Source organism: Oncorhynchus clarkii, chromosome 28 (assembly GCF_045791955.1).
Source record: "Oncorhynchus clarkii lewisi isolate Uvic-CL-2024 chromosome 28, UVic_Ocla_1.0, whole genome shotgun sequence".
Lineage (NCBI taxonomy): Eukaryota > Metazoa > Chordata > Actinopteri > Salmoniformes > Salmonidae > Oncorhynchus > Oncorhynchus clarkii.
Window position 1 is genome coordinate 3695916 of NC_092174.1, and position 22185 is coordinate 3718100.

Here is a 22185-nt window from a genome sequence, read left to right on the forward strand (position 1 = left end):
CACAACATTCAGATTATCCCCCATTAATAACATGAACAGCTGGTTGGGAAGAATCAACGAATTTCTTACAGAAGTACATACAAACAGTCTTGTCGATATTTAGATGCAGGCAAGAATTAGTCATCCATTTAGAAACATGTACCATAGCATCAGTTAACTTGTTAACAACCAGTTGTCAATTTTTTTTTGTGTACATACAGAACCGCATCGTCTGCATACTGCATGTTAACTTGTGGGCAAGCAAGTGGGAGATCATTTATATAGATGGTAAACAGAAGAGGGCCTAATATTGACCCTTGTGGGACCCCAATTTTATAGTAAAGAGAGTCTGACTGAGTGTCCCCCAAACAAATACTGACTTATGTTTGTCATAAAGGAAAACATCCAACTAATGACTTCAGTGGACACATTAAGGGAGGATAGTTTGGATAGTTGAACCTTATGATTCACAGTATCAAAGACCTTTTTAAGATCCAAAAAGACTGCACCGACTTCACCAATGGTTAGATCTGAATCCAAATGGCATTTTATGTATGGAGTTGCCCTGAATGAGGTGATCAGTCAGATGATCAGCCACTTTCAGCTACTTAGTTTTGGCAAGTCAGTTAGGACATCTACTTTGTGCATGACACAAGTCATTTTTCCAACAATTGTTTACAGACAGATTATTTCACCTCTAACTCACTGTATCACAATTCCAGTGGGTCAAAAGTTTACATACACTATGTTGACTGTGCCTTTAAACAGCTTGGAAAATTCCAGAAAATGATGTCATGGCTTTAGAAGCTTCTGATAGGCTAATTGACATAATTTGAGTCAATTGGAGGTTTACCTGTGGATGTATTTCAAGGCTACCTTCAAACGCAGTGCCTCTTTGCTTGACATCATGGGAAAATCTAAAGAAATCAGCCAAGACCTCAGAAAAAAAATTGTAGACCTCCAGAAGTCTGGATCATCCTTGGAAACAATTTCCAAATGCCTGAAGGTACCCCGTTCATCTGTACAAACAATTGTACGCAAGTATAAACACCATGGGACCACGCAGCCGTCAGACCGCTCAGGATGGAGACTCGTTCTGTCTCCTAGAGATGAATGTACTTTGCTGCGAAAAGTGCAAATCAATCCGAGAACAACAGCAAAAGACACTGTGAAGATGCTGAAGGAAACAGGTACAAAAGTATCTATATCCACAGTAAAACGAGTCATAGATCGACATAACCTGAAAGGACCCTCAGCAAGGAAGAAGCCACTCCTCCAAAACCACCATAAAAAAGCCAGACTACGGCTTGCAACTGCACATGGGGACAACGATTGTACTTTTTGGAGAAATGTCCTCTGGTCTGATGAAACAAAAATAGAACTGTTTGGCCATAATGACCATTGTTATGTTTGGATGAAAAAGGGGGAGGCTTGCAAGCCCAAGAACACCATCCCAACCGTGAAGCACGGGGGTGGCAGCATCATGTTTTAGGGGTGCTTTGCTGCAGGAAGGACTGGTGCACTTCACAAAATAGATGGCATCATGAGGAAGGAACTGGTTCTTCCAAATGGACAATGACCCCAAGCATACTTCCAAAGTTGTGGCAACAAAGTCAAGGTATTGGAGTGGCCATCACAAAGCCCTGAACTCAATCCTATAGACAATTTGTGGGCAGAACTGAAAAAGTGTCTGCGAGCAAGGAGGCCTACAAACCTGACTCAGTTACACCAGTTCTGTCAAGAGGAATGGGCCAAAATTCACCCAACTTATTGTGGGAAGCTTGTGGAAGGCTACCCGGTAGCACTGCTACCAAATACTAATTTAGTGTATGTAGACTTCTGACCTACTGGGAATGTGATGAAAGAAATAAAAGCTGAAATAAACATTCTCTCTACTATTATTCTATTGTTTAAAGTGGTGATCCTAACTGACCTAAGACAGGGAATTTCTACTAGGATTAAATGTCAGGAATTGTGAAAAACTGAGTTTAAATGTATTTGGCTAAGGTGTATGTAAACTTCCGACTTCAACAGTCTCATTACGAACCTCACAGGCCGTCGGTCGATAAATAAACAAGCAAGCCGTCTGGTGAGTATCAATTGACCTTTGATCCATAAGACATTCATATGGAGTTGGTCTCCCCTTTTTTTATGCTGTCTATGTATTCTCTATGTATGCTTGGCCGAGATAGAAACATGCTCACATACAGTATGTATTATCTACCATTTTAGATCATTTTAAACTACAGTGTGTGGAGCCGTGGTCCAGTGGTAACACTTCTGGTTCCATGCACATATGCAATTTTCTGCCTGAGACTGGGGTTCAATCCATTTGTACTTACTTCTCACTGCGTCTCCACTGTTTCTAATATTTTTGTCAATAAAGCATAACAAAATATGAAAGGAGAGTGACTCTCCTGTCTCCTTTAAAAAATGGAATAAAAATATAATTATGGACCACAAGACTATAGCGATTGCTGTGGCTTCGGCTAATGGAGATGCAAAAAAATTAAGAAAGAATTTAGGCTAACATGATTCATATCAGACTAAAGCAAAATCATAAATACTGATAAGTGATCATGCCTCCCCCAATATAAATTACTGACATACAGGTATGAAAACCCCAGAGAGAATCATGACTTTTGAGTGAACCCTCCTAGCCTCCGAGTATCAGGAGTGAGCCCTCCTAGCCAATCACATATAGTCGCATTGAAAATCGACCATTACCAATGAACGAAAGACTGAAAGAACAGAGGGATATGAGAATGAAAGAAGAAGAAAAGTAGTGCTCACCTTCCCGATGCTCAAGACATCGTCCTTCCCGTGCCAGTCCGGCTCGTAGACTTCATGTAGGGACTCTGTCAGATTCATGGAAGCCTGTTGCATTGCTAGAAGACACCATCAACATGATAAGAGCTTCAAACAATCCATTGGACCAGGTTCCCAGACACAGATCAAGCCTAGTTCTGGATTTAAGAGAACTTCCAATGAAGATTATCCATTTCGAACGCTCTTGGAATCCAGGATTAGGTTTAAAGCAACCCAATAGCGCTGTACTGTCCTACCAAACAAAGAAAAAAATGATGATCAAATCGCTTTGAGCAGATGATGGACATCAAAGTGCACGATCAGCATCAAAAAGGAAGACTGAACACTGCCATGTTGACCTGGGGCTGTATCCACAAATCATCTCAGAGTATGAGTGCTGATCTACGATCTGTCCATATAATCGTATTCATTATGAGGCGGCAGGGTAGCCTAGTGGTTAGAGCATTGGACTAGTAACCGAAAGGTTGCAAGTTCAAATCCCCGAGCTGACAAGGTACAAAATCTGTCGTTCTGCCCCTGAACAGGCAGTTAACCCACTGTTCCTAGGCCGTCATTGAAAATAAGAATTTGTTCTTAACTGACTTGCCTAGTAAAAAATTAAAAATAAATGATCGACAAGGAAAAACTGATATTAGATCAGCATCATAGTAAACAACATTTTAGTCTGTAAAAATAGAATAGTTGTGCGAAAATATCAGCTCCCCTTGCAGCAGCTGACTAGTCATAATGAAAAAAAAGGGTACGACAACCACTTGTGCATTCTCATTTCAATGCCAAACCCACTTGGCCAAAGAGCTCTATTTTCATGTCCTCCAATAAATGTTAACGCCTGGAGTTTGCTAAACAGCACTGACACTTGGATTGGAACCAGTGCTTAAGTCAGATGACATGAAGATTGAGCACTTTGGCCATGCATACCAACGGTGGGTTTGGCGTTGAAATGAGAATGCATGAGCAAAAAAAAAATAACATACCTACTGTAAAACATGGTGATAGACCTTGATGTTATGAGGCTATTTTGCTTCCCCTGGTACTGGGGCCCTTGTTAAGGTTAATGACATCATTAACTTTACCCAGTACCAGGACATTTTAGCCAAAAACCTGTTTGCCTCTGCCAGGTAGGCTGAAACTTGGCCGCAGTGGATCTTCCAGTAAGACAATGTCCCCAAGCACACATCAAAATCCACAAAGAAAAGGCTAATTGGCCACAAAAATCAACATTTTGCAATGGCCACCTCAGTCTACGGACTTGAAACCCATTGCAAACCTACGGTTTGAATCAAATAGGGCAGACAAAGGATATACAAGGATCTGGAAGGATTCTGTATGGAAGAATGGTCTAAGATCTCCCCCCCTCCCAATGTGTTCTTCAACTCATAAAATATTTTAGAAAAATATCAACCAAAAGGTTATTATAGTCTTGTGTTTTCATATTCGTTTTTATTTCTATTCGGTTTCAGATTATTGTTTAGTTTCATTTAGTTTTCTGATCCACATTACTAGTTTTTATTTACTTTCAGTTTTATACAAACATTTCTATTTCATTTTGATATTATTTAGTTTTAGTGTTAGGGACAGAAAGTTGCCCATGCTTGGGAGGCTTGGAGCCATTTTTGGAGCCATTTTTATAGTTTTTGTGCTTTTGGTGGTCACTTTCTGCCAGTGTGGGGCAGTAATGCAGGTTTAAAGGTAGACTCAGTGAGATGACGTACCGTAGATGCACAAAGTAAACAGTTGTAGTGGGTAGACAACCAGGAGCGTTCTCCACTCTTTTGGTCCCGTAGCTACCACGTGGTGGCAGCGTGCACATACGCAGACACTCCATGTGAGAGCAAAGTTTAGCCTTATGCTCATCTCAATGGGCGCGTTCCAGCAGATCAATTTTGTCAAGTCGCCACCGCCTTTCAAAGTGTGTTGCATTCTGGGGATACATTTTATTTCCTAACTTGCGCCTACATGTCAACTGTATGAACTTTACAAAAATCGTGTGATCAAAGGTCAGGAAGTTTTGACTGCAGTTGACTGCATTTGCTCTTCACCAACTTAATTCTGCAGCTATTTCCTGCATTGTGTACAAATGTGTTATTCAATGCGTTTCAATGGGCTATAGCAGTAAAGGCCAAATGCAATGTTTAAAATGATTGTGTATATACACTACCGTTCAAAAGTTTAGAGTCACTTAGAAATGTCCTTATTTTTTAAAGAAAAGCAAATAAAATATCAAATTGATCAGAAATACAGTGTAGACATTGTTAATGTTGTAAATTACTATTGTAGCTGGAATATCTACATAGCAAAACACCAATCTCAACGTCAACAGCGAAGAGGCTACTCCGGGATGCTGACATTCTAGGCAGAGTTCCTCTGTCCTCTGTCCAGTGTCTGTGTTCTTTTGCCCATCTTAATCTTTTATTTTTATATGGATTTTTCTTTGCAACTCTGCATAGAAGGCCAGCATCCCGGAGTCACCTCTTCACTGTTGACGTTGAGACTGGTGTTTTGCGGGTACTATTTAATGAAGCTGCCAGCTGACAGCTGGTGAGGCGTCTGTTTCTCAAACTAGACACTAATGTACTTGTCCTCTTGCTCAGTTGTGCACCAGGGTTCTCCCACTCCTCTTTATATTCTGGTTGTAGCCAGTTTGCGCTGTTCTGTGAAGGGAGTAGTACACAGCGTTGTACGAGATCTTCAGTTTCTTGGCAATTTCTCGCATGGAATAGCCTTCATTTCTCAGAACAATAATAGCCTGACGAGTTTCAGGAGAAAGTACTTTGTTTCTGGCCATTTTGAGCCTGTAATCGAACCCACAAATGCTGATGCTCCAGATACTCAACTAGTCTAAAGAAGGCCAGTTTTATTGCTTCTTTAACCAAAACAGCAGTTTCTGCTGTGCTAACATAATTGCAAAAAGGTTTTCTAATGATCAATTAGCCTTTTAAAATGATAAACGTGGATTAGCTAACACAATGTGCCATTTGAGCACATGAGTGATGGTTGCTCATAATGGGCCTCTGTGCGCCTATGTAGATATTCCATAAAAAATCTGCTGTTTCCAGCTACAATAGTGATTTAAACATGAACAATGTCTACACTGTATTTCTGATCAATTTGATATTATTTTAATGGACATAAAATGAGCTTTTCTTTCAAATAACAAGGACATTTCTAAGTGACCCAAAACTTTTGAACAATAGTGTATATTTTTTTTATACCTACAGTATTCCTAAAATTCCAAATCAAATGGCTAAATGATCAATTTTATGACCATCTTAAAATAATTCCATATGTTAGCTTAGTAGATATTGTGATCTAAGGGCTTAGACCTACAGAAGTTAGGGTGTTTTTATGAGACTCTCGAGAAATGTGACCAATGACATGACGTAAACTGGAACCAATTTGGTGTGATTCATGTGTACAGTGGATATATACAAATAAATGTGACATTTACACAACAACAACAAAAAAGCTTGAAAACCCGATTAGAAAATACATTTGAATTTTTTTTTTATAATTAGAAAAAGAATACCAAGGTCTGGACGTCGGTGTCCTCATGTTGACCCCTACCTTTTAGAGAGAAAAGGTATTACATGTTCAACAAAATCTCTTTCTCTGAGCAATTGTATTACTCTAAAATAATATAATTTTCCCATTTATTGGAGCAGACAATATAGCTCTGTTTTTGAATTATGTAATAGTCATTTTTGCTCATCTTTATCAAAGGTGTCAATCATTTTGGGCCCCACTGTAGGTAAATAGGTTACTGTTCATGAAAGTACATGTGAGCATCATACACAATATGGCATGTGAGGGCTTTCGGGTCTTAATACTTTGTGTTTTTCTGTTGATCCAGCATACATGTCAAATTCCAAGAACTGGATATAAATCACAGATCTTTCAGAAGTGAAAATAAAACCATCTTCCAAATTAAAGCAGTTGCTATTCATGTTTACTTTCCACTGTAGGTGTTTAGATATAGGCTCACATACTAAGTATTGTGGGAGGGCACATATGTTCAAAGGATTAGACGACTGCCATGCTCTAGCGTGTGCGTATGTGTTTGTTTGTGTGTGCGAGTGTGGACATTTATGGTGCATTCGGAAAGTATTCAGACGCCTTGACTTTTTCCAAATGTTGTTACGTTACAACCTTGTTCTAAAATGGATGAAATTGTTTTTTCCCCCTCATCAATCTACACACATTACCCCGTAATGACAAAGCAAAAAAAGGTTTTTAGACATTTTAGCAAACGTATTAAACATTTAAAATTATATCACATTTACATAAGTAAATGTCTTCTTGGGTATGATGCTACAAGCTTGGAACACTTGTATTTGGGGAGTTACTCCCATTCTTCTCTACAGATCTTCTCAAGCTCTGCCAGGTTGGATTGGGAGCGTAGCTGCACTGCTACTTTCAGGTCTCTCTGGACATGTTCGATCGGGTTCAAGTCCGGGCTCTGGCTTGGCCACTCAAGGATATTCAGAGACTTGTCTCGAAGCCATTCCTGGGTTGTCTTGGCTGTGTGCTTAGGGTCGTTGTCCTGTTGGAAGGAGAACCTTCACCCCAGTCTGAGGTCCTGAGAGCTCTGGAGCAGGTTTTCATCAAGGATCTCTCTGTACTTTTCTCCATTAATCTTTCCCTCGATGCTGACTAGTCTCCCAGTCCCTGCTGCTGAAAAACATCACCACAGCATGATGCTGCCACCACCATGCTTCAATGTTTCTCATGGTCTGAGAGTCTTTAGGTGCCTTTTACTGAGGAGTGGCTTCCGTCTATCCACTCTACCATAAAGGCCTGATTGGTGGTGCAGCAGAGATGGTTGTCCTTCTGGAAGATTCTCCACAGAGGAACTCTGGAGCTCTGTCAGAATGACCATTGGTTTCTTGGTCACCTCCCTGACCAAGGCCCTTCTTCCCCCAATTGCTCAGTTTGGCCAGGCGGCCAGCTCTTGGAGGAGTCTTGGTTGTTCCAAACTTCTTCCATTTAAGAAAGATTGAGGCCACTGTGTTCTTGGGGACCTTCAATGCTGCAGACATTTATTGGTACCCTTCCCCAGTTCTGTGCCTCGACACAATCCTGTCTCGGAGCTCTACAGACAATTCCTTCAACCTCATGGTTTGGTTTTTGCTCTGACATGCAATGTCAACTGTGGGACCTTATATACACAGGTGTGTGCCTTTCCAAATCATGTCCAATGAATTGAATTTACAGCAGGTGGACTCAACGTTGTAGAAACATCTCAAGGATGATCAATTGAAACAGGATGCACCTGAGGTCAATTTCAAGTATCATAGCAAAGGGTCTGAATACTTATGTAAATAAGGTATTTCTCTTTTAAATGTTAGAAATTTGCAAAACATTCTAAAAACTTGTTTTCACTTTGTCATTATGGGGTATTGTGTGTAGATTGATGAAGAAAAACATTACATTTAATCCATTTTAGAATAAGGCTGTAATGCAACAAAATGTGGAAATAGTCAACGGGTCTGAATACTTTCCCAATACCCAGTATATGTGTGTTTTGACCTATGAGTGAATGTGTATCTTGCGTAAACATTTGCTCTGCTGAGGCTTACCTTGTACAGCTGCCAGGTATGTGTGTGTACGTGTGTGTGCCTCACCTTTCACTGCCGCCAGATATGCCTTCATCTCCCTCTGCAGCCGGGAGCCCTCCGTCTGTAGAGAGAACAGCAGACAAATGCATGAGGGCTGAGTGTCACACACACACACACACACACACACACACACACATTACTGGAAGAACAGCTACCCACATGCATCACACAAGTTGTGTAACGAAACTAATGGTAACATAATGTAAAATGTCACACACCCTTCCAGAAGTAATAGGCTGTACCAAATGGCATCATAAATTTACTCCCAAGACTGATCTCAAACCAGTCGCAAAGATAAGCAATCTTTCAGTTTGATTTAGCGTCAGGGGCTGAGGCTAAAAATCGATTTGTCTCAGAAAACAATAAGCCATCATTCCATTTGTTTATTAATGTTTAGTTCTGTAAATGTATTTTAAAGGAGGTGCATAATGATTTTACCTAGCTGAACATTTTGGAAGAACTGATTGCAAACATGCCATTATGGCCATGGTAGGTAAGTAATGCTGTAATTTTAGGACCATGGACAGGGGATGGCCAGTTGAGGGCTGCTCATGCCTACACACAAACATTTTGTCCATGGTCCTGAAATGACAGCACTGCTTGTACAATTGATGCAGTGCTATGGGAGTAAGGGGGTTAATGATATTTTATGAAGACAACAGTGTCCCATAGCTTTTTTCTCATTCAGACTTTGCGTGGCATAGCATATCATCATGTTTACATCAGTGGAGCTGGAGGCTTGTAAATGTCATGTATTTCAGAAAGAGCTTGCTCTCATTCTGCAAATGTAATGTTATACAAACTTTGAACTTATGCTGGAACATGTGTCGAATATTGACAGGTTGGGGTCGGGACCCTGTGGGTATAACCAGATACAGTAAGAAATATTGAATCACTAGTCCTTGTAGTGTAGTAATATAACTTAATATGCATGTCATTTAGTTGTACAGTGCTTTTCAAGCCATCTTAGATTTGCCTGGGACTTACCATTATGACTTCTAGGTTATAGCTTTTCCTAGCTTTGCATGGCATTTAGGTTTGGCTATTACAATCCTTGAAATATTTGCATACTGTCACTGTATCACACATTTTGTGTGCTCTACATAGCTTTGAGTGCTATTAACCATACATTTTGGGGTTAAGACTTCAGCCTTCCTTGCTTTGCATGCCATTTGACACATGTATTGAATTTGTGTTTTCCCTAGCTTTGAACCGTTCTCTGGTATCAGCCTCCCTTGTTGTAGCTCACCCTCGTATTTACCATATGAAACATTCTGTATTGAATTCACAGCTTTTCCAAGCTTTGCATGGTATTCCCCGTCTGACACATTTTCGGGGGTTTGGACCGCTGCCTTGTTAGCACGGCGTGGTCTTTGCAAAACCTGGCTGGTGTAGCGTTAGCAACAGCAGATGTGGCGGTACCAGCCGCTGTAGTGCCAGCCCTCCAGTTTGACACAGCGCTCAAGTGTAACGTTTCTCCTAGGTACAGATCTAGGATCAGCTTCTCCTCCCCGAAACCTTAACCATTAGTGGGGAAATGCAAAACTTCACCCTGTTCCTAGCAAAGTGGTGGTGGTACCAGCTGCTGTAATGCCAACGCTGATTCATGATGCTTTTGCACAGCGGAGTGGGGTGAATCAATCTCCGGCTACTGCGGGGGAGCTGGGAATTTAGCACCTAGTATCTCCCCTCTGTTTTTCATACACACACACACACACACACAAAGACACACAGACACACTAGAGTGCATAAGTAGGTAATCTTGCTATGCACACCCCAACACAGACACAGACACACACACACACACACACACTCAAAAAACATACACGTGTAACGGGGGTTAGTGTGCTGCTAACAGCTTAGCTTCCTCCACTGTCCAACTGACCCATACTGGGCTCAAACCAGTGTTCCTCTGCTTCACAAAACAATGTGTAAACCAATTGAGCCATACAAAATGTACCTCTTGGATGACTCCATCGGTGAAATTTCAAGCTAGCTGTGGAGTGAGCTTACGGTACATTCTTAACTCCATTACACATGCATAATAAATAAGTGATATATGTGATATATGCATGTGTACGCGCACACACACACACAGTCTCTCCCTGAAAAACCCATCACAGCAACCTATGGATATTTTCCACCCAGGTCTAAACTGACACAAATTAACCACTAAATGTCACTTTTGGCTATGGCTGTATCCTACACAGCAGAGAGATACAGCTAAATTCTCCAGCTGCCATTTTGATCTACTGCTCAGGTCTACCAGTGTCATCAGTATTCGGAATTGCATCAGAATGCAACAAGCGCTACAATTTGTCACAGTGGAGAGGAGGGACTGGGAGTGGACAGATGGATGGGACAGAGTTAAGGCATATATAGGGACACCCCTTTAACGAATGTTTAACATTAAATGTTCACAGGGAGAGATTTAAAAAAGAGGCAAATGTAGAGAGCGGAAAAGAAGGAAGAGCAAAAGGGAGGAGGAGAAAGGGGGAAAGAGTAAGGAAGGCCAGTTTACTATGTAAAACCACCCTGGTGTTATTAAGCACTCTAATCAGGATTATATTGGACAGGTGGGGAGACCGGGAGAGAGAGGTGGGGAGACGGAGAGTGAGCTTTGTGATTTCAAAAAAGCTTTCGACTCGGTACGAGTCAAATGTCTACTGTACAAATTGATGGAGAGTGGTGTTGGGGGAAAAACATAAGACATTATAAAATCCATGTACACAAAATTGGCAAAAAACGCACACATTTCTTTACACAGGGCTGAGGGGTGAGACAAGGATGCAGCTTAAGCCCCACCTTCTTCAACATATACAGTTGAAGTCTGAAGTTTACATACACCTTACCCAAATACATTTAAACTCAGTTTTTCACCATTCCTGACCTTTAATCCTAGTAAAAATTCCCTGTCTTAGGTCAGTTAGGATCACCACTTTATTTTAAGAATGTGAAATATTAGAATAATAGTAGAGAGAATGATTTATTTCAGCTTTTATTTCTACCCTCAATTAGTATTTGGTAGCATTACCTTTAAATGGTTTAATTTGGGTCAAACATTTCGGGTAGCCTTCCAAAAGCTTCCCACAATAAGTTCCTCCTGACAGAGCTGGTGTAACTGAGTCAGGTTTGTAGGCCTCCTTGCTCGCACACACTTTTTCAGTTCTGCCCACACATTTTCTATAGGGTTGAGGTCAGGGCTTTGTGATGGCCAATCCAATGCCTTGACTTTGTTGTCCTTAAGCCATTTTGCCACACCTTTGGAAGTATGACCATTTGGAAGACCAATTTGCAACTAAGCTTTCACTTCCTGACTAATGTCTTGAGATGTTGCTTCAATATATCCATATAATTTTCCCTCCCTCATGATGCCATCTATTTTGTGAAGTGCACCATTCCCTCCTGTGTCACGCACTGACCATAGAGAGCTTTTATTCTCTATGTTGGTTAGGTCGGGGTGTGATTAAGGGTGGGTTGTCTAGGGTGAATTTTATTTCTATGTTGGCTTAGTATGGTTCCCAATCAGAGGCAGCTGTATATCATTGTCTCTTATTGGGGATCATATTTAGGGAGCCATTTTCCCATTTTGATTTGTGGGATCTTGACTATGTTTGTGTGTAGTTGCTTTCTGCACTGTATGTAGCGTCACGTTTAGTTTATTCTCTTTATTGTTTTTGTGCTTTAAGTTTTCTCTTCCAAATAACAGGATGGAAATATACCACGCTGCATCTTGGTCCACTCCTTATAATGATTGTGACATCCTGCAGCAAAGCACCCCCACAACATGATGCTGCCACCCCCGTGCTTCACGGTTCGATGGTTGGTTCACAGTTGGGATGGTGTTCTTCGGCTTGCAAGCCTCCCCCTTTTTCATCCAAACATGGTTAACATCATTTTGTCTGTCATAGTTGTGTGTACCTATGATAAATTACAGGCCTCACTCGTCTTTTTAAGTGGGCGAACTTGCACAATTGGTGGCTGACTAAATACTTTTTTGCCCCACTGTAGGACTCGTTTTACTGTGGATATAGATACTTTTGTACCTGTTTCCTCCAGAATCTTCACAAGGTCCTTTGCTGTTGTTCTGGGACTGATTTGCACTTTTCGCAGCAAAGTACGTTCATCTCTAGGAGACAGAACGTGTCTCCTTCCTGAGCGGTATGACGGCTGCGTGGTCCCATGGTGTTTATACTTGCGTACTATTGTTTGTACAGATGAATGTGGTACCTTCAGGCATTTGGAAATTGCTCCCATGAACCAGACTTCTGGAGGTCTACAATTTTTTTTCTGAGGTCTTGGCTGATTTCTTTAAATTTTCCCATGATGTCAAGCAAAGAGGCACTGAGTTTGAAGGTCGGCCTTGAAATACATCCACAGGTACACCTCCAATAGGCTAATTGACATAATTTGAGTCTATCAGAAGCTTCTAAAGCCATTACATCGTTTTCTGGAATTTTCTAAGCTGTTTAAAGGCACAGTCAACTTAGTGTATGTAAACTTTTGACCCACTGGAATGATGATACAGTGAAATAATCTGTCTATAAACAATTGTTGGAAAAATGTCTTGTGTCATACACAAAGTAGATGTCCTAAACGACTTGCCAAAACTATAGTTTGTTAACAAGAAATTTGTGGAGTGGTTAAAAAACGAGTTTTAATGACTCCAACCTAAGTGTATGTAAACTTCCGACATCAACTGTATATCAACGAATTGGCGAGGGCACTAGAACAGTCTGCACCCGGTCTCACCCTACTAGAATCTGAAGTCAAATGTCTACTGTTTGCTGATGATCTGGTGCTTCTGTCCCCAACCAAGGAGGGCCTACAGCAGCACCTAGATCTTCTTCACAGATTCTGTCAGACCTGGGCCCTGAGGGTAAATCTCAGTATGACAAAAATAATGGTTCAGTTGCCAGGACCACAAGTACAAATTCCATCTAGACACCGTTGCCCTAGAGCACACAAAAAAAACTATACAAAACATCAGCGCCACAGGTAACTTCCACAAAGCTGTGAACGATTTGAGTGACAAGGTAAGAAGGGCCTTCTATGCCATCAAAGGGAACATAAAATTCCACATACCACATCTGGCTAAAAATACTTGAATCAGTTATAGAACCCATCCGCTCACCAACCAAGAATTCACAAAATGGGACAAACACCAAATTGAGACTGATTGCACAATTCTGCAAAAATATCCTCTGTGTGCAACGTAAAACACCAAATAACGCATGCAGAGCAGAATTAGGCCAGTATCCGCTAATTATCAAAAGCCGTTAAATTCTACAACCACCTAAAAGGAAGCGATTCTCAAACCTTCCATAAGAAAGCCATCACCTACAGAGAAATAAACCTGGAAAAGAGTCCCCTAAGCAAGCTGGTCCTGGGGCTCTATTCACAAATTATTAATTAATTAGACCCAACCATATCATGAGAAAACAAATAGATTTGACACATTGGAAAGAATTTACAAAAAAACAGAGCAAACTAGAATGCTATTTGGCTCTATACAGAGAGTACACAGTGGCAGAATACCTGACCATCGTGACTCACCCAAAATGAAGGAAATCTTTGACTATGTACAGACTCAGTAAGCATAGCGTTGTTATTGATAAATGCTGCCACAAAAATTAGGTCTGGTGATTTCACCACCAGAAATGCATGCAATGTCTTGAACACGTGTGTGTGTGTGTGTGTGTGTGTGTGTGTGTGTGTGTGTGTGTGTGTGTGTGTAATGAGCTGGCAGTAGTGTGTGCATGTGGGAGCAAGCCTTTCACACTACTCATGTCACACAATAGGATTGCAGCAGTAATCTAGACCATATTAATTGATTTTAATTGACTAAATACTGCTTCTGTTTTATCTGCTTGCAGGTTTCACTGTGTACAGTCTTTGCAATGTCTGTTGTACATTGTGATATTTCTCTGTTTTCTTGGGCATAAAGCGATTTGAACGGTTATATGCTATAGAAATAAAGTTATAATTATTATTGTGTTATAATAATATATCAATACCTTAATGATATTATAGTAATGGTAATATGATAAATTGATTACGTGAACCTAATCCAAAGCAACAGAGTTAAAATGTACTCCGTTGCTATTCAAATCAAATCACATTTTAATGGTCAAGTACACATATCTTGCAGATGTTATCGCAGGTGCAAAGAAATGCTTATGTTTCTATCTCCATCAGTGCAGTAATACCTAACAGTACAACACAATACACACAAATCCCCCAAAATTAAAATAAATATCAGAACGAGCAATGTCAGAGTCTGGAATGCATATGACCAATGTTGGAATCAAATTCACAATCCTGATGTTGCAAGTGCAGGACCATGCTCCAACTAACTGAGCCATAATTTGACTAACAATGTTGCATTAGTAAGTAAGCCCTGTCCAAGCCAAATGGCCCATAGGGCAGGAGTTTATCTCCTGTTTCTGCAGCGTGAGGCAGCTATGTCCTGGACAGGAGGACACTAGTCTGTCGCAAGGCCTTACCCCAAATCTATATGTCAGAAAGTATTCATACCCCTTGACTTATTCCACATTCAAAATAGATTAAATATATCATCAAAAAGAAAGGAGGACCAAGGCACTCTTCATATAATTAGTTAAAATGCCTTTATTAGTATGGCACGCTCAATAGAAACAACGTTTTTTTTAAACCAACTCGTTTTGGCTGCAGGGCCTTCGTCAGGGAGTACAAAAAAAAAGGAATACAATGTCCTCTTTTGAACAGCTTTTCCAATTAGCCCTAATTTGAAGAGGGAGTGGTTACAAAATTGATTGGACACACCTAGTAAACGATACTATACACATTAAAAAGTGAAATATTGTAGCTATGTTATCAAAAATTAAACTCCAAGCATCAGAACACTTAGAAAGGTAGTTCTAACCTTAAATATGACTGGGAGAAGTGTCAAGAATGAGAAAGCAATATATTCCATAGTACACTAGAACACAGCAAAACATGAACAACAACAGTCTAGGCAATGAAGATACCCCATGGCAAGGTACTACAAGTCCCTACACCATGGCAACCCTGCCTCCCTACAAGCTATGGGTATTGATCATATTCTGGCCTCTATTAGAAAAGGGGACAGTCTTAAAACAGTTAAACCAAAGGGAAAGTTTTTGGATTTACAAACTACAGGCCACTAAATACCCTGGTTTAAATGAAGATATGGATTTCTCACCCTTCCTGTAGGGTCGTGATGGGTCCATTTGCTGTCATCTAGTGGACATTTTGCTCAATTGCCCTCAGCTATGTTTAGACTGTTGTTGTTCATGTTTTGCTCTGTTCTAGTGTAGTATTGCTTACTAGGTGTGTCCAATCAATTTTGTGACCACTCCCTCTTCCAATTAGGGCTAATTGGAAAAGCTGTTCAAAAGAGGACATTGTATTCCTTTTTTTTGTACTCCCTGATGAAGGCCCTGCAGCTGAAACACGTCAGTTTAAAAAAAAACTGTTTCTATTGAACGTGCCATACTAATAAAGGCATTTTAATTCATTATATGAAGAGTGCCTTGGTCCTCCTTTCTTTTTGATGACCAATTTACCCCTTTTACCAAAGAGCACCTTCTATCTACCAAAATGTACTATTGTGTACTAGATTAAAAAAAAAATGTTTTCTAACCCCACTACATACAATACCCCATAATGACAAAGTGAAAACATGTCTTTAGAAATGTTTGCTAATTTATTGAAAATGAAATACAAAAATCTAATTTACACAAGTATTCACACCCCTGAGTCAATACTATGTAGAAGCAGCTTTGGCAGCGATTACAGCTGTGAGTCTTTTTGGGTAAGTCTCTAGCAGCTTTCCAACATGGATTGTACAATATTTGCTAATTATTTTTATTTTTTTAAATGTCAAGCTCTGTCAAGTTGATTGTTGATCATTGCTAGACAGTCATTTTCAAGTCTTACCATAGATTTTCAAGCCAATTTAAGTCAAAACTGTAACTAGGCCACTCAGGAACATTCAATCTGGTCTATGTAAGCAACGTCAGTGTAGATTTGGCCTTGTGTTGAGGTTATTGTCCTCCTGAAAGGGGAATGTCTCCCAGTGTCTGTTGGAAAGCAAACTCAACCAGGTTTTCCACTAGGATTTTGCCTTTGCTTACAGCACTGTATTCCGTTTCTTTATATCCTAAAAAAACTCCCTAGTCCTTGCCGATGACAAGCATAGTCATAACATACTCATGCAGCTCAGTTGGTAGAGCACGGCGCTTGCAACGCCAGTGTTGTGGTTTCGATTCCCATGGGGGACCCGTATGAAAAAAAGTATGAAAATGTATGCACTCACTACTGTACTTAGCGTCTGCTAATTTATGTAAATGTGAAAACATGACGCAGACACCACCATATTTGAAATTATGAAGAGTGGTACTCAGTGATGTGTCGTGTTGGATTTGCCTCAAACGTAACACTTTGTATTCAGGACAAAACTTTTTTGCAGTACTTTAGTGCCTTGTTGCAAACAGGATACATGTTTTGTACTGGCTCCCTTTCTTTCACTCTGTAATTTAGGTGAGTATTGTGGAGTAACTATAACGTTGTTGATCCATCCTCAGTTTTCTCCTATCACTGCCATTGAACTCCAACGGTTTTAAACTCACCATTGGCCAAATGTCGCGACTGGGTGTATTGATACACCATCCAAAGTGTAATTAATACATCTACCAATAGGTGGCCTTCTTTGTAAGGCATTGAATCTGTGTTTGAAATTCACTGCTCAACTGAGGGACCTTTCATATAATTGTATGTGTGTGGTAGAGAGATGAGGTAGTCATTCTCAAATAATGTTAAACACTATTATAGCACACAGAGTGAGTTCATGCAACTTATTATGTGACTTGCTGAGAAAAGGTTTTACTCCTGAACTTAGTTAGGCTTGTCATATGAAATGGGTTGAATACTCACTGACTCAAGACATTTTCATTTGTATTTCATTTGTCAAAATAAAATAAAAATATAATTCCGCTTTGACATTATGGGGTATTGTGTGTAGGCCAGTGACAACAAATCTACATTTAATCCATTTTAAATTCAGGCGGTAACACATTTGGAAAAAGTCAAGGGGTGTGACTTCAAAACATCTTAACTACTTGTGACTGTAGGAGAATTTACAAGTCACATTTTGGCAATCTGCCACTGTGTCCATTACATTCATTAACAACAAAAAAATCTCTCAAATTTTGTGAACAAATTTGTTTACATCCCATTTCTCTTTTGCCAGGATAATCCATCCACCTGACAGGTGGCGTATCAAGAAGCTGATTAAACAGCACGTTAATTACACAGGTGCACCTTGTGCTGGGGACAATAAAACAATGCCACACATGTCTCAAGTTGAGGGAGTGTGCAACTGGCATGCTGACTGCAAGAATGTCTACCGGAGCTGTTGCCAGATAATTGAATGTTAATTTCTCTACCAACGTTGTTTTAGAAACTTTTGCAGTATGCTCAACCAGCCTCACAACCGCAGACCACGTGTAACAATGCCAGCCCAGGACCTCTACATCCGGCTTCTTCACCTGCGACACGGACAGATGATGAAACTGTGGGTTTGCATAACTGAACAATGTTTGCACCAACTGTCAGAAACCGTCTCAGGGAAGCTCATGTGTGTGCTCGTCGTCTTCACCAGGGTCTTGACCTGACTGCTTTTCGGCGTAACTGACTACAGGAGGGCAAATGCTCACCTTTGATGGCCACTGGCACACTGGAGAAGTGTGATTTTCATGATTTAATCCTGGTTTCAACTGTACCAGGCAGATGGCCTACAGTAATTACATTCCCCTTTATTTAACCAGGGAGGCCAGTTGAGAACACATTCTCATTTACAACTGCGACCTGGCCAAGATAAAGCAAAGCAGTGCGACAAAAACAACAACACAGAATTACACATGGGGTAAACAAACTTACAGTCAATAACACAATAGAAAAATCTATGCACAGTGTGTGCGCAAATGTAGCAAGATTAGGGAGGTAAGGGAATAAATAGGCCATAGTGGCGAAACAATTACGATTTAGCATTAACACTGGAGTGGTCGATGTGCAGACGATGATGTGCAAGTAGAGATACTGTGGTGTAAAAGAGCAATAATAAATAACAATATGGGGGTGAGGTAGTTGGGTGGGCTATTTACAGATGGGCTGTGTACAAGTACAGTGATCGGTAAGCTACTCTGACAGCTGATGCTTAAAGATATATCTCCTTCTCTAAGTCTCCAGCTTCAGTGATTTTTGCAATTCGTTCCAGTCATTGGCTGCAGAGAACTGGAAGGAAAGGCAGCCAAAATAGGTGTTGGTTTTGGGGATGACCAGTGAAATATACCAGCTGGAGCGTGTGCTACGGGTGGGTGTTACTATGGTGACCAGTGAGCTGAGATAAGGCGGGGCTTTACCTAGCAAAGAGTTATAGATGACTTGGAGCCAGTGGGTTTGGCAACGAGTATGTAGCGAGGGCCAGCCAACGAGAGCATACAGGTCACAGTGGTGGGTAGTATATGGGGCTTTGGTGACAAAGCGGATGGCACTGTGATAGACTACATCCAATTTGCTGAGTAGAGTGTTGGAGGCTATTTTGTAAATGACATCGCCGAAGTCAAGGATCAGTAGGATAGTCAGTTTTACGAGGGTATGTTCGGCAGCATGAGTGAAGGAGGCTTTGTTGTGAAATAGGAAGCTGATTCTAGATTTAATTTTGGATTGGAGATGCTTAATGTGAGTCTGGAAGGAGAGTTTACAGTCTAACCAGACACCTAGGTATTTGTAGTTGTCCACATATTCTAAGTCAGAACCGTCCTGAGTAGTGATGCTAGTCGGGCGTGCGGGTAGCAATCGGTTCAAGAGCATGCATTTAGTTTTTACTAACATTTAAGAGCAGTTGGAGGCCACGGAAGGAGTTTTGTATGGCATTGAAGCTCGTTTGGAGGTTTGTTAACGCAGTGTCCAAAGGGCCAGATGTATACAGAATGGTGTCATCTGCGTAGAGGTGGATCAGAGAATCACCAGCAGCAAGAGCGACATCATTGATGTATACAGAGAAAAGAGTTGGCCCGAGAATTGAACCCTGTGGCACCCCCATAGAGATTGCCAGAGGTCCGGACAACAGGCTCTCTGATTTGACACACTGAACTCTATGTGAGAAGTAGTTGGTGAACCAGGCAAGGCAGTCAGTTGAGAAACCAAGGCTATTGAGTCTGCCAATAAGAATGAGGTGATTGACAGGTAGATGAAGACGGCAGCACAGTACTGTCTCTTATCGATGGTGGTTATGATATCGTTTAGGACCTTGAGCGTGGCTGAGGTGCACCCATGACCAGCTCGGAAACCAGATTGCATAGAGGAGAAGGTACGGTGGGATTCGAAATGGTCGGTGATCTGTTTGTTAACTTGGCTTTCGAAGATTTTAGAAAGCCAAGGCAGGATGGATATAGGTCTTTAACAGTTCGGGTCTAGAGTGTCTCCTCATTTTGAAGAGGGGGATGACCACGGTAGCTTTCCAATCTTTGGGGATCTCAGATGATACGAAAGAGAGGTTGAACAGGCTAGTAATAGGGGTTGCAACAAATTCGGCGGATAATTTTACAAAGAGGTTCCAGATTGTCTAGCCCTGCTGCTTTTTAGGGATCAAGATTTTAGAGCTCTTTCAGAACATGTGGGTGAAGGAGAAGCGGGGGGGACATAGGCAAGTTTCTGTGCGGGGGGTGCAGATCTGTTGGTTGGGGTAGGGGTAGCCAGGTGGAAAGCATGGCCAGCGGTAGAAAAATGCCTATTGAAATGATCGATCATCATAGATTTATTGGTGGTGACAGTGTTTCCTAGCCTCAGTGCAGTGAGCAGCTGGGAGGTGTTCTTATTCTCCACGGACTTTACAGTGTAGTGTCCCAACTTTTTGGAATTAGTGCTACAGGATTCAAATGTCTGTTTGAAAAAGCTACCCTTAGCTTTCCTAACTGACTGAGTATATTGGTTCCTGACTTCCCTGAAAAAGTGCATATCGCGGGGCTATTCGATGCTAATGCAGTACGCCACAGGATGTTTTTGTGCTGGTCAAAGGCAATCAAGTCTGGGGTGAACCAAGGGCTATATCTGTTCTTAGTTTTACATTTTTGGAATGGGGCATGGTGAGTTAAGATGGAGAGGAAAGCAATTTTAAAGAACACCCAGGCATCCTCTATTGACGTGATGAGGTCAATATCCTTCCAGGATACCCGTGCCAGGTCGATTAGAAAGGCCTGCTCGCTGAAGTGTTTTAGGGAGCGTTTGATAGTGATGAGGAGTGGTCGTTTGACCGCGGACCCATTACGGATGCAGGCAATAAGGCAGTGATTGCTGAGATCCTGGTTGAAGACAGAAGAGGTGTATTTCGAGGGCAAGTTGGTCAGGATGATATCTATGAGGGTGCCCATGTTTACAGATTCAGGGTTGTAACTGGTAGGTTCCTTGATCATTTTTACAGGAGCAGCCAACAAGTGCTCAGCATATGTGGGAATTCCTTCAAGACTGTTGGAAAAGCATTCCTCATGAAGCTGGTTGAGAGAATGCCAAGAGTGTGCAAAGCTGTCATCAAGGCAAAGGGTGGCTACTTTGAAGAATCTCAAATATAAAATATATTTTGATTTGTTTAACACTTTTTTGGTTACTACATGATTCCATGTGTGTTATTTCATAGTGTTGATGTCTTCACTATTATTCTACAATGTAGAAAATAGTTTTAAAAAAATAAGAAAAACCCTTGAATGAGTAGGTGTGTCCAAACTTTTGACTGGTACTGTACCTTAAAATAAAAGGTGAAATTCTGTACTGTTGCCTCATAAAACATTTGATCTCAAATCAGTGATCCTGTAGCCAAATTATGTTTATGAGAAATGATCTAGTTTGATGGGATGGGCAGTTTGTTATATTTAAAGTTACAAAAGAGAAAAGAGAAACACATTTAATATAAAGTAATTAGTTAAAACATCAATCAAAAGGGCACTTTTTATATAGTAGGGCAAAATGGTAGGTGCTTCAGCACCCTTAGGGCTCCATCTGCTGTCCAAATACATGTATGAAACAAGGGTGTCTGGAGAAGGAATCCGTTCACCAGGCATCATAATATTGTTTTTAATTTATATGCAATCAGAGAAACATCAGGTCCCATTTTGAGAGTCTGGGAGAACTGGACCGGGGATCAAACTCCCAATCTCAGGGCGGACACTCTAAACAAACGGCCACTGAGATGGTAACTGACAAAAATAATATAATATAATATGATCGAACAAAGACATTGGCCTTCCTCACCTCCTGTCGCTTGAAGTTCTGGACGGCTTGATCAAAATGGTCATCTTTCGTCTCATCCGCCTTTCCCAGTTTCTGCAGTACCTGGAACCAAAATAACACAAGATGTTTAGAGACAGTTTGTGAAATAAGCATCAATTAGCCACTTTTGCTGCTAATAGGAGTAGGGTGCATTGCCACTAGACACTGATTTTGGGTCAGTTTTTCATTTCCCCTTAATAGTTAAAGGTCCAATGCAGTCGTTTATACCTCAATATCAAATAATTTATGAGTAACAATTAAGTACCTTACTGTGATTACTTTCAAATACAAATGCTAAGACTGTCTGGGAGTGGACTTAGCGAGGGACTTATTTGGACAAGCCACATGTAACCCGAAAACTAGCTGTTATTGGCAGAGAGGTTTGAAACTCTTTGAAACTTATACCGCCTGGTGATGTCACCAGGTAGGCCAAAAC

At 40.9% G+C, this 22185-nt stretch overlaps 1 protein-coding gene across 11 annotated transcripts in view; it reads right to left on the reverse strand.

The window, feature by feature from the left end:
• LOC139387434 (amphiphysin) overlaps nucleotides 1-22185 on the reverse strand; it is a 138506-nt gene that overhangs the window by 80982 nt on the left and 35339 nt on the right. For all 11 annotated transcript variants that reach the window (XM_071133596.1, XM_071133606.1, XM_071133600.1 and 8 more), the window contains exons 2-4: nucleotides 21732-21812; nucleotides 8430-8484; nucleotides 2773-2867 (exon numbers count right to left, since the gene is read on the reverse strand). In XM_071133596.1, the coding sequence (XP_070989697.1) occupies nucleotides 2773-2867; nucleotides 8430-8484; nucleotides 21732-21812 (231 nt within the window). The remainder of the gene's footprint in view (nucleotides 1-2772; nucleotides 2868-8429; nucleotides 8485-21731; nucleotides 21813-22185) is intronic.